Genomic DNA, 13,440 nt, shown 5'->3' with positions numbered 1-13,440 from the left:
TCTTATTTATATCTGCAAATTGCCTTGTGATGAGATGATTGCAGAGGCCCACTCGTCATAGTGAGCATATCAACATGTGTTTGGCTTGTGGACAATGGAGCTATCCAACATGACTCCTATAGAGGACATTTTTATTTTCCGAGCCCCTGTGGTCGGGAGAGTTCGTGTAGGAATAACTCCGCGGTCAAGATTCAGGCTTAGGGTCATGTTAGTTTTTCCACTGACTAGGGTCCAGATTTGGCTTCGCTGGATGATGTCAATCATGCCCCCTTGCTTGGGGTGCACTTGTTGTCCGTTCAACAGCTTTGCCAATTGGGGCGAGTAGTTTTGTTCACAACGAGCACAGTCAAGGTCCTAGACTCTTAGACTGGTTTAGTAATTACTCGCAATAAGACATAGTGTAATGGCCTTTACCACATGATTCGTTTTCTTACCGAGTTGATTGGTGATGATTTGGAGTTCCATCACTTCTAAGCCTTGGCCACTGTATTGAAGCCCACAGACTTAGAGCGTCTTTGGTATTTTCGCTTAGGACATTTTGGCTATGGCTCTCTTTATGAGCTATCACATCAAGGGATGGTTGAGGGCTTTTCACATCTAAAATGTAGAGAGGTCTGTAAAGTATGTTAGCTAGGTAAGGAGCATCATACACTCTTCTCTTAGTAGTCTATCATCCGTAGTACTGAGAAACCCTTAGGCTCATTCATATAGACCTTTGTGGTCCCACATCCACTGCTGCCTTGAATGGCATGCTGCACTTCTTTTTGATAGTGGATGATTTCTCTAAGTACATGTGAGTGTACTTCCTTAAGTACAAGTTAGATGTCTTCACTTATTTCAGTGCTTGGGTACCGTTGGTTTATAAAACTAGACTGGTCGTCATGTGGATACTATGAGGAGTGATTCTAGTGGCGAGTTTACCTCCCACGAGTTCTCTGAGTTTCTACAGGAGTAGGGCATTGCATGCCAACTTACCTCTATCAACTCTCCTGCTCAAAATGGAGTTGAGTCTCTTGGCTTTTCTTCGACTGATTGGAATGACAAGGTATTTTGCTTATGAAAGCTCTTTATGCGTTGAAGTAAGCGGCGATGTCTTTTTGGCACATGATAGTTCCTATGGACTCAGGGATATCATTCTACTCTCTATGATTTAAATCCATACGTATGCACCACTAGTGTAGGGATCAGCTATATCTTGCTATACGTTGATGACATACTTCTCACTAGCTCAGATTTTGCAGCTATATCAAAAATCATTGTAAAACTTTATGCAACATTTAAGATGGCCAACTTAGATTTTTGTTGTCTTATTTCTAGGGGATGGAGATTGTTCGATCTGAGAGAAGTATCTTTTGTTGTAGAAAAGTACATCCTACAACTGGTGGAACGATATTATATTGATTAACCATGGTTAGTAGCGACATCTCTTAATCTCATTGTCTATCTGCATAAGGATATCTCGAGTCAGCCTTTTGATGCTCATGTCTATCGTTCTGTTGTAGTGAAACTACTTTGATTGATTCATGCTAGGTCGGATCTTGCATACTCAGTTAGTTTGCTTAGTCAGTATTTTAATGCACCTAGAATGTCTCATTGGATTGCTTGTCTTCATGTGTTAAGATATTCTGATACCTAGCGTTCCCATGGTGACTATCTCTACATATTCGGTATGATACTCATCTCTTAGCCTAGACGTAAGCAGGAGATGGTGGCAACTTCCATGACTAAGGCAAAGTATTGAGCTCTCTTCGATGGTATCATTGAGGCTATCTATTTAAGGAACTTGTTGGTTCCACTTCAGTGTACTTGTGACTCGTGAGATGCCTACAATTGTCTACTGTGACAACTAGAGTGCCATTGCTTTTGTGGGCAATCCGATCATCACTCCTCAGACAACATGTGGTGGTTAATTTTTATTTCACTAGAGAACAAGTTGAGCTAGGCACTATTCGCCTAGAGTTTATGCCTTACAGTGACAATTTTGTAGATATTTTTTCTTTTACCCCAAGGTGTTGCACCCCAGAGCAGCTAGGGCATTGGGCAAAGGGTGCACTTCGGTTGTCTAGTAACCTACCAAGACTATAGTGGTGATGGTTATCTTACCAAGGGAGCTGAGATGATCATCATAGAGAGGCTAGGGTATTGGACCAAGGGTGCTCATCAGCTGCCCGGAAGCCTACCAAGTCTTGCAAAGGCGGATGGAATCAGTAATGGACATTTGAAATTTTTAAAAAAATTGGTTTTTTAGGGCTTTTGTTGTAATTTGTTCAAAAGATTTAGCAATGGTTTTGAATTAATTTTTGTCCCATTGAGTCACTGTGTCTCGAAGTACAAGACAATAAGGATGGATTGACCCATGACCTTCATTTAACGTAACACAATCTCACATACTACTAGGATAAGTGTCTAGAGATGCCTAAGTGTGTGCATGCCAATCATATGGAGAATATATAGAGAGAAAAACAAAACAAGTAAGTAAGCAAGACAATCAAAGCCAGCATGCAAGTATAGGGAAAGAGTGCCTTTGGAGACTACGATATGCAATGCCACGATTATAGTGGATCCAGAGTCGACCACTCCAAGGGTGACTGAAAGGGAATAAATGTGCATAGATATATGTTTATATGAACAGAATGCCAATGCATGGGGTAATGCAAAGGAGTATGCAAATATTCATGCTCATGCAAAATACGATGCAGTGGTGCTACTTGGATAGTGTCCTCACAAGAAAATTGTTCACTTGTCCAAGTGCCCTTTTACAACCATGTTATCATGACAATGCGAATGAAGTTATAAATATTCAGAATACATAATACATTAAAAAAATGTATGAAAGTAAAAAGCTGTAAACATCATCACTGTCACTATCAAGAGAAGAAAACCGTCCCCTCTCAAACTAGAAGGAGAAGTAAGAGGGAAGCACCCTCTACTCGTCAATCGGAAGAAGTAGAGTAGAGCGTACCCAAGCCGATCTATGGTAGAAGATACTAGAGAACCGGTTGGTTGACCGTCTTGGTCAAAATATCTGCAAAATTGTTGCTTGACAGCATAAACTCTAGGTGAATGGTACCTAGCTCAATCTGCTCTCTGGTGAAATGGTAATGAACTGTTACGTGCCTTGCTCGAGGGGTAATAATAGGATTGCCCGCAAGCGCAATGGCACTCTGGTTGTTGCAGTAGACAACTGTAGGTGACTTGCAAGGAGATTGTAATGTAGCTAGCAAGTTCCACAGATAGATCACCTCTGTAGAGCCATCGAAGAGAGCCTGATACTTTGTCTTGGTCGTGGAAGCCGCCACCGTCTCTTGCTTATAGCTAGCCCAAGAGATGGATGTTGTGCCCAAGGTGTAGACATAGCTGCCATGAGAACGTGGGTATCAAGCTCTCCTGCCCAGTCAGAATTAATATATCCCTACAAGTATAAACCATGACCATAAGTTAGTGCAAAATTATAGTTATATCTTAATATACAAAGATAAGCAATCCAATGAGACAATCTAGGTGCATTAAAATACTGACTAAGCAGACTTACTGAGAATGCAAGATTTGGCCTAGTATGAATAAATCAGAGTAATTTTCCTACAATAGAACAATAGATATGAGTATCAAAAGGTTGACCCGAAGTATCCTTGTGTAGATGGACAGTGGGATCTAGAGGTGTGGTCAGTGGCCATGTTTAATCGGTGCAATACTATTCCACCGGCTGTAGGGCGTACTTCTGCTATGACAGAAAGATACTTTCCTCGAATCTAACAATCTCCATCCCCAAGAAATAAGACAGCAATCCCAAGTCTGTCATCTCGAAGATAGCACAAAGCTATGTCTTATTTTTTGCTAGAGTCGCAGAATCTGAGCCAGTGAGTAGTATATCATCAATATATAGCAGGATATAAGTGATCCCCATGCTAGTGGTGAGCTCGTATAGATTTGGATCATAGGGGGTAGAATGGTATCCATGAGTCCCTAAGAACTTGTCTATCATGTGGTACTAGGACCTTGGTGCTTACTTTAGCTCATAAAGAGTTTTTCTTAAGCGAAATACCTTGTCAATCTGGTTAGCGGAAGAAAATCCGGTAGACTGCTTTACATAGACTTCCTTCTCCAAGTAACCATTTAGAGAGGCACTTTTGAACGTCCATCTGATAGATCGGCCAACCATGGTGATCGGCGAGCATAACTAATAGATGAAAGGATGTCAACCGAGCGGTTGGAGCGAAGGTTTCTTCATAGTCAATGCCGTGCTTTTGCCTAAAACCTTGCATTACAAGGCGAGTCTTGTATTTGTCTAAAGTATCATTAGTCTTTAGCTTGATCCTAAAAATCCACTTTGTCCCAATGACCAACTTGTGGCGAGGACGATCCACCAATGTCCAAGTCTCAATGTGATCTATACTATCTAGTTCCTTCTCCATGGCCTCGTGTCACAAAGGGTCTTGGAGAGCCTCCTGCTCTCAGAATGTGCAATGTAATCAGCTGTAAATAGCGATGCATATGAAGTTTGAGGGGTGAGTCGAGCAGACCTTCTAGGGTCCTCTAGAGTGAATCTAGTGGAAGGATCCCCAAATCCCGTATGGTCTGCCGGTACCAAGGAGGTAATGGGTCTTGCGGAGGAGCCTTGGGGATTGAAGTATATGTAGGAAGGTCAAGAGTGGGCAATAGACTTGGCTCAGTAGACATGATCTCAAATGATGTGAGCAAAGGTGAGAAAGAAGAGTCCAGTGCTGAGGACTGCACTATGTCCCTCTCATCCAAGATGACATCCCTTTTAATGATCACCTTGTTCGTGCGAGTTTTGAACAAATGATAGGCTCTCACTTCGGAAGAATAGCTTACAAAAATCAAGGGATTAGCTCGAGGGGTAAGCTTTCTTATCTTGTCATTAGGAGTGTGTGTATGAGCACAACTATCGAAAACTTTGAAGTGAGAAATAATAGGTCGAGAGCCATGATATTGTTTTCCATGAAGAGAAAATGTATAAGTAGCATGAACAGGTCGTTGAGGTATGTAGGGTAATATTTTAGGAGGAGTCTCCGGTTACTATATAACTACCTAAACAGCTTGCAGCGGCTAATGCTCCGGTGGCACAGAGCCCTGATATTAGATAGGATGTATAGGCTCCACAAGCCATTTTGTGGTGGTCTACTAGAGACATACGTTAGCCTAATTGGTTTGCACCTTGTATGAATTATGTTATGGTGACAGATGCTGGTGAGCCTTTTACCTATGATTAGGCCATGCACATAGGTGATAGTCACTCTTAGGAGAGGGCCATGTAGTTAGAGTATGACTCATTGTAGAAAAATCATACGTGGGATTTGGTTCCTTTGCCTAGTGAAAAGTGTATTTTGCTATGCAAGTGAGTGTACAAGTTGAAAAGTATCCCTCAATGCCTTAAGCTCAATCCTTTACCGTGAATCATGGTTTTATTCAAAGCACGCTAGTCAATGCACATACGCCATGAATTATCCTTTTTGTGCATCAATGCTGCCATACATAGGATTATGTATAGTACTAGCCATATCCCAATACATTGGGCATTGCACATCATTTATAGGTTGTTGCATGCCATAAGGAGTTGTGTCATACATTCTCGTATGGAGTCCCTAACCAACCATTGTATGAAAAATAGTGCTACCACTAAAGTATCCTAGCTGCCCTATCATTGCATGGCTGCTCGGCTGTCTAAAATCCATTGGATTGGCACTTCCGTGATGGCCTTGCATTTGTACACCTTGCCTCATTGGTAGCAATTGTTTTTCTTCATTAGTATCATTGAAGCTTCATAAGAAGGCTTTGGCATTTTCTTTAGTGCATCATGTTGTCTCGGAGGTGTAGAAGACGATTCTTCTTGCCCTTGCTGTTCTTCATTGGAGCATTCAAAAATCAAGTGAATTGAGGATCCTTTGCCAATTCAGAAAAGAGATTTATTGCTATCCACATTTGATTTTTAAAATTGATCATCGAATTCCTCTTCCCCTTGTTGTTTATTAGCATCATTTTGCCTTGAAGGCCTTGCATCATGACTAACAACAATATTTTCAGCTTGTGGTCCATGGCACCTTCTCTCTCTCTCAACTTTAATGCATTGAATCAGCCTCTCTAGCCCCAAACAGCCTTGTCTCCCATTGCATGGGCATTTTTGCCAATTAGTAACCTTCTAATCCCATATTCCAACAATTTTCAGCTATTTAATTAATTTTCAGAATTAATTTGAGCCTTTTTGATCCTGCCCCCAAAATTAGATGTGCCCATCCACAATATAATTGGCTAGGCCATTTGCAACCCCAAGTGGCCCCAAGCATTAATTGACCTTAAACATGCATTAATTAATTAATGCCTACTCCCTCGTGTCACCACTGACACTTATTGGCCAATTAATTTTCCAAGGGCCAAATTGACACCAATTGTCAAGGCTGATCTGTAAGGCACATAATGGACATGGATATATTGCACTCTGAAGACATGTAGAATATTGAGCAAGAAAGAGATGTAGGGCTTAGCAACTTTTATTCTAGTACAAGGTGTGCGTGGACTATTTCTGAAGGTTTCTAGTTGCTATGTGACTAGATAGATTGCTTTCTTTGCTTTTTGGTTGTGGTAGAGTTTGTCAAGTGTGTCGGAATCATAAGAAACTCCAAATATTGCAATATGAGCTGATGAAGTACGTCCATCATGGCTGGTATGAGCAATCATCTGTGAAACACACTCTTCAAACATGCTTTTTTCCAAAAGAAGTAGGTTTCGCATAGGCAAATTTGCCACCATCTTCCTCTCTAGGGTTTGGTGGTGGGAAGAAGCAGCAGCTTCATATATGAGGAGCTGTGATCTTTTTCTATACGAACCGACCTCAACTAGTAGTTTTCAGCTGCCCACAATGTCATCCTCAATCGCCAAGGCATGAAAGAGCTACTCTAGAACATTGATACTGAACACAACACGCTAAGAACTGGATTATCTTGCCTCCTATTTTGATAAACACTTCAAAAGAGACAGAAGACACAATCACCTCGTAACAGAGTCAAGACACCAGAACCCCTTGTTGAGTCTGAACGGCTGGGTCCATTCAAGAAAAATAATTCCAATCCAAAGAAGTACAGACTAGTCTACCACAAGTTAGGTCCTGCACTTACACAGTGCTTCTATTTAGATCCATTTTTCTACCACCTCTTTCAAAGGTTTACCCTCTGACAAACTGTGTATACTGCAGCATCTATGAGATTAGAGTTTCTAAGTGTTAAATGTGGTTCTATTGGAAGGTTAGAACACTCACAAGGGTCTGCTATTGTCACTGAGTTTTACAAGTAGCAATTTGGTATTTCTTTGAATAAAAGAGTTTGGATATATTGTTTGCAAACCTTAATATGTGGATTTTGATTATGGCACCACATCCTATCTAACATATTGTTTGCTGCATATCTTTATTTCCTGTGCTCTCTATTCTAACGAGGCAGAGTCTCTCAAGCTCTGTATGCCAACTTCTGTGAGGCCTTGGAATCAATCGAATTTCCCATTTTAGTTTCCTGGGATATCCAAACTTTTTTGATGGTTTCTTTTCATGTGCTTATAAGGTGGGAGGAACAATTACTTCTCTACATCAGCATATGGAAGCTGTTGAATCACATCCTCTATTACAGGGTTGTGATTTTAAACTTGCTGCAGCTGATTCAATACCCTTGAACACTGCCATTGCTAAAGAAGTTGGATTTGATTGCTTATCTGTACGCGTTGTCAAGGTACCCATTGTCTTCCTTGCTCTAGTGGCAATTAGATCTTCCACAGTATGTATACAAACTTAGTATGCATACAAACTTATTCAGCATACAAAGTTATTTGACCTTCTGCAGGAACTGGTAACTCTACGACTGCACCCTTCAAAGTGTCCTTCCATTTCAAATGCAGGAGAACATTTATCTGCAGTAAATTTCCACAAGAAAATTGAGAGAGCAGCTTACAAATATAGTGACGGTTCATCTTCAAGTGAAGGGATTTATAGTACAAATGAGGACAAGGAACTTGTTATTTTAGATGTAAGGAATATCTATGAGACTCGGATTGGTAAATTTGTTCCTCCTGAAGGGGTTAAGTTTCTGGATCCAAAACTTCGACAATACAGTGACTTACCGAACTGGATTGATAACAATGTGGAAATGCTACAGGACAAATGTGTTCTCATGTGAGGTTTTGTCTCTTCCTCTCTCTTTTGCACACATGCAGTCTGCCTGACTCTCTCTCCTTTCTCTGTTTGTCTTTTCCCTGTGCAAGATGAGTGTAGTTTAATCAGCTCAACAAAAGGCTAACACGACTTCATATTGCAAAATGGTAATATCGAATGGACAATGGTACTTACATGAAGAGCCTTTGCTATCTAAAGGTCAACATTGTGTCCTGTAGTGCGAATAACAAGTCAAGGAACTAACAGCAACACAATCACTGCCAATAGGTGCCGACAATCGAGATACCTGCTTGGGATTGAAACACAAAACAACCCAGATTTCCAACTGAAGGCTAAGTGCTGAGGATGTTGAGCTCTTGTGGGAAGTAACCAAAACCTAGTCAAGGCTGGTGCTCTTTGCACTATAGAACCTTCAGATTTCTTGGTGCCAAGTAGCTCTTTGCCAAAATTCACAACTATGCAAATGAGAAATCAAAAGAATTTGATGAAGAAAATTCTCCTTTGCCTCTAGCTGATCAATATCCTTTTCTGAAATCCTAGATCCTTGAATAAGTTCTGAAAATACATCTACAGACGGAAATGAAGTAGCAGAATGTCTCTTGGCAAAGATGACTTGCAGCTTCATTTGCGTTGTAGAAGGTGCTTTGATGGTGATGATGGCTGCAGGCTTGCCCTGAGCAGGAAGGACCTAGACACTTTTAATTGATTCAAGGGACAACTTGTTAGATTGTAATCAGCAAACAAAATAGCTGATCTGTCTCCAGGATGGATTGTACAGCCTCTTGATGTGTTTGAATAAAGTGTTTGGCCCTTGTGTTCTGCTTTGCAGGTCATGTTTTGCATTCCAGCCATTTCGTTTTTTCAGAACTCTTTTAAAAAGTCATTTTGTCAGTATATGTCTCATTGGGAGTGTACCTACCGAAGTATCCACAGAGACACTAGTAGTCAAAGGCAATTCACTCTTTCAGATAGTGAAAATATTACTTTTCCACTAATCTTTTCCACTTAAAGGATTATTTCTGTGCCAATAGTGGTTACCATGAGTAGACACTTTTGTTTTGGTGAAACGAGTTGAATGTGCAACAGGGTTTTGTTCAGGAAAAAGTAAATCCATATGGTGGTCCATCTCATAAGAAGAGAGAGAATGAAACAAAGACTTCAAAAGAGGCTGTAAGTGTCAAACGAGGGTCACCAAAAACAGCTTGCTTGTGAGATTGCCAACCTTCTCATAAAGCGCATTATGATTTATCTCACCTAGTCGAGGAAGTACAAGTGAGAATGTAAGCAGTAGGAACAATGCCAGAGTTCTACAAGAAATTCCCAAAACTAGCAAGAAAAAAAAAGAGCTCCCAAATAGTTTGAGAGGTGGTCAAGGAGGGAGCGAGAGATGGGGCAGCTCCCCAAATAACATTTGTACTGTTTAAACCATAGTTGTACTACTACCACATACGAAAGGGTTCATACTATACTGTACAATAGGTATGATACTGTATGTGTTAGTACCATAAGTACCAGCTTCAGGGATACATCTTTTCCGGTCTGATCCGCACTTTAAGATGCAAATGCTTCTTATACTAATATGATTCTCATGGGATTATGCTGTTTGAGATTCAAACACAACTTATACACATTTTTTTGTCAAAAAAAACTGTTCAACAGATTTCCTGAGTGTACATGTTTATTAGGTTTTATGTAGATTTTAGGTGAGAATAATGTCTCATACTACATCTTAAAAGTTCTTAGGTGATGTGCAACATACACAATTTAAACCCCTCAAAATACTCTTAGAAAGGAAGCTGTCCACCAGAAGGCACCAACCAAAGAGACCCAAAGGAAAAGTCTTGATTGGAGAGCAAGCTTGCTTCTCCAAATCATGGGAAGATGCTTGTGCCACTATTTCGATGGTTTATCCATAGCATTGATATGCTCCTGGATCAATGGTGGAGAGAGAACAGGAAGATACACTGTTTATCAGTCAATGTAGGAAGAGGCAAAGGTCTACAAACAGGAGTAACCTGTTGTAAACTCCTGATCTAATAGCTTGGACTGCTAACTCAAAGGATCAATTCACTGCAACAGAGATGGAATATCCTTAATTCTCCATTAGGGTGCATCCCACAAATCATTTCTACCTGAAGCAGCCACAAAGGACAACACATGATCTTGATCATCAACCACATCATTGATATAATTAATTCTTTTTTTCTTGCAATAGAGCAAGCTCTTCTCTGCTCCTGAAAAATCAGTTGTTCAACAAATACTCTACTCCAATCAATACTTTCTAGGCCCATAGAGTGGCTTGCTTGTATTTGTTGAGGAGCCCATTTGTGGTGCACAAGAATCTAACACCAACTTTGAAAGACTTAGTTGAGAAAGGACAGCCTGATATCTTGCCCTTAAGGTGACAAAAACTACTTGCAAGTGAGAGAGCATCCATTTACAAAAGGCTGGTTTCAGAATTTGCATTGTTAATACCACTAGTACAATAGGCCAAGGCTGCTTTTGTTGCACCAATTGTAGCAACAATGTAGCTCTTCTACTAATGCATGATAGAGATTATTTGGAACATTCAAACCATGCATCTTTGGGAAACACATTGTAGTGACAACCATCAAACTAAGGCACTTCCTATTTGTCTTGGTTTTCCCAAGAATGTCCATGGCCAAGAAAGACCTAAATGTATGCCATTATTATGCATTGAACAATCCTAAGACGCACACCAAGAGGTCAAGTGGATAATTTCCAATAATTCAAAATTTGACACAAAATTTGAACCACCTATTGGACCATTAACTTGAGTGTAAAATTCCACCCAGCAAGGGGGATTTGTCTAGACTAAAGCAAGCGATGCCATTCGTATGAAGAAATACTCGAACACAAAAAATAAACATCAATATATGACAAAGCACAGAGTGATAACAATAGAACTACCAGGTGAATAGTAACTTAGAGACAATGAACACAAAAGAAGAATGAAGAATCTACAATACAATGCTCAATGCGGTAAACACACCATGCAGGGTGAATACAAGACCTTGAACTCATGTGTTCCTAAAGGACGGGGGTAGAGAGATCAGTTGGAGAGTGTATCATACTCTGAATGGATCTTGAAATGCAGCAGGCAGCCTCCAAATAGTGACTAGCGGTTGTAAACACCAGTGCTAGCTGCACTGTCCCAAAAATGCAGGGCTGAGACTGAACATGACTGATTTGATGACCACGATAGCTTTGATATAGTACTTATCAGCTGTTGGCAGTAGTGGATGATCAAGGCAGCAACTGCAATCAGCAAATGCAGGGGTGAGATTACCTAGCGACAATAGCTCTGCTGCTGTAACAGCTGTACATACTGTTCAGGCAGCAAATCGCAGGCCGAATGATGACATGGCAGCTGTATGACTGGGGCAGATTGCAAAATGCAGCCTGTTTGTGTGTGGTAGGTGAAACCAGCCTTCCTTGAAATGGGTGGTGTAACTTGATTTAAGAGTTAATTACGGCAATAAATAAATGCACATAAAATGAAATACATACTTTATCATAACATTCTTGGACAGTAGACACCTTGTCCCCAAAATTGGCGCCCCTTGCGGTATTTCTTTAGCTTTTATTCAATTGGAAGGAGTACAACTCGAGATTCTTCAATCTCCTCCTACTAACCCATTGCTCTTGCTGTCATAAATGACCAGCAAGCCTTTTGGGTCATTTGCCCCTTGATTCACCCAGGACTTCTTTTCCAATTTGACCCTTGGCTGGCCAAATGCTGCCCCAAGTCAATTTGGGATGGGCTGGCTCCTAAAATCCCTTGATAATCTTCAATTATCAGCTGTTGATTTCAGTCCTTTGAGCTTTCAATCTATGGCACGGATCCCAAGGTGGCTACTAAACCTTAATTTCTGCTGTAAATTAGGGTTTACTGCAGAAATTACAGATCAGCCCACCAAAAATGGCTGAGATTTCCTCCGAATGGCTGAGAATTGCTGAGACTGGCTGAGCATAGGCCGAAGGAGATGAGAGAATGCTGTAGAGAGAGAAAATTCTGAGATTTGTCGCGAAGAACTGATCAAAATCAGCGGTTGCCCTGCCGTACCAGCCCCAAACGGATCCACCAACAACAATAGGAGCATCAGATACTGTGATCTTCAGGAGAAAGTGCATTAGCAGCAATTGCCAGCTTCCCAAGGTCAAGAATATGCAATCTTCATCACCAAAATGGTCTCCAATGGCTGGGAAATGGCCCCAATAGCTGGCAGCAACAGTTGAACACCTCTTCCCAACAGCTCCAAAATGAAAAAACAAGATTTCCCTCTCCCTTCAGGCCTATTTAGCCTTTCCCCCACTGCATGGGAAAGTTTTGCCAAGTAGCAGCTTTCTTAATCCATTTTCAGCAATTTCCAGCCATTTAATTAATTTTCAGAATCAATTAATTATGAAAATTAATTCAGCCCTTAATCCATGCCCAGAAAATTGACCTTGCCCATCCAAAAATCAATTGGCTAGGCCATTTGCAACCCAAAGTGGTCCCATGCATTAATTGACCCTTGGACAAGCATTAATCCATTAATTAATGCCTAGTCCCTAGTGTCACCATTGATACTTAATGGCCAATTAATGGTCCTAGGGGCAAACTGACACCAAAATTCACCTAGAATCTAACAAGTATAACTTGTTACAACTTTTGCCTTTGACACTCATCTTTTTCACAGGGTCCTTTGGCCTTCAACGGTAAAAAAGTAGCTTGCACTTCACATGTGCATCTTTTAATTGCACATTTGATTAATCCTTTAATCAAATGTCAATTAAACATAAGCAAACCATCAAATTTTCACGTCCTTGTGACAGACCATTCCCTTGAAATCCTTGCAATCGTCCTCGATTGCACTGTAAGGTGTCAAAGCAAACAATATTGCACTGGAATTTTCACAAGGCATCATAGTCAACACAACATTGGCCACTGCTGGCTAACTATCTCATATGCCCACCATTTCCTGAAAATTTTCAGCCAGCATAAACATAGCATAAAGCTCAACAATAGTCCAGAACTCTTGCCAGAAACTCATCGGATGCATCCCGAACTCTTGTTTCTCAATAGTGCTGACTACACAACCATAATAAAGCATAAACCAAGCCGAAACCATGTCTGAATTGTCAATGGCATTCAATATACATGCTGCTGTCCATAGAACCAGCTGAATACCACTGAAACTAATAACCATACACTGAAAACCAGCACTCAGTAATTAGTTTCTCATGATCATAACCTGATGCAA

The 13,440-nt window shown here is 40.7% G+C and overlaps 1 protein-coding gene across 4 annotated transcripts in view; it reads left to right on the top strand.

The window, feature by feature from the left end:
• LOC148017057 (rhodanese-like domain protein) overlaps positions 1-13,440 on the top strand; it is an 84,471-nt gene that overhangs the window by 37,426 nt on the left and 33,605 nt on the right. For all 4 annotated transcript variants that reach the window (XM_087662778.1, XM_087662777.1, XM_087662775.1 and 1 more), the window contains exons 2-3: positions 7,569-7,733; positions 7,845-8,173. In XM_087662778.1, coding sequence (XP_087518904.1) covers positions 7,569-7,733; positions 7,845-8,173 — 494 coding nt within the window. The remainder of the gene's footprint in view (positions 1-7,568; positions 7,734-7,844; positions 8,174-13,440) is intronic.

Source organism: Lygodium microphyllum, chromosome 22, assembly GCF_053477565.2.
Source record: "Lygodium microphyllum isolate KBCC chromosome 22, Lygodium_microphyllum_v1.1.10, whole genome shotgun sequence".
Classification (NCBI taxonomy): Eukaryota; Viridiplantae; Streptophyta; class Polypodiopsida; order Schizaeales; family Lygodiaceae; genus Lygodium; species Lygodium microphyllum.
This window is presented reverse-complemented; position numbering and strand designations above follow the sequence as displayed.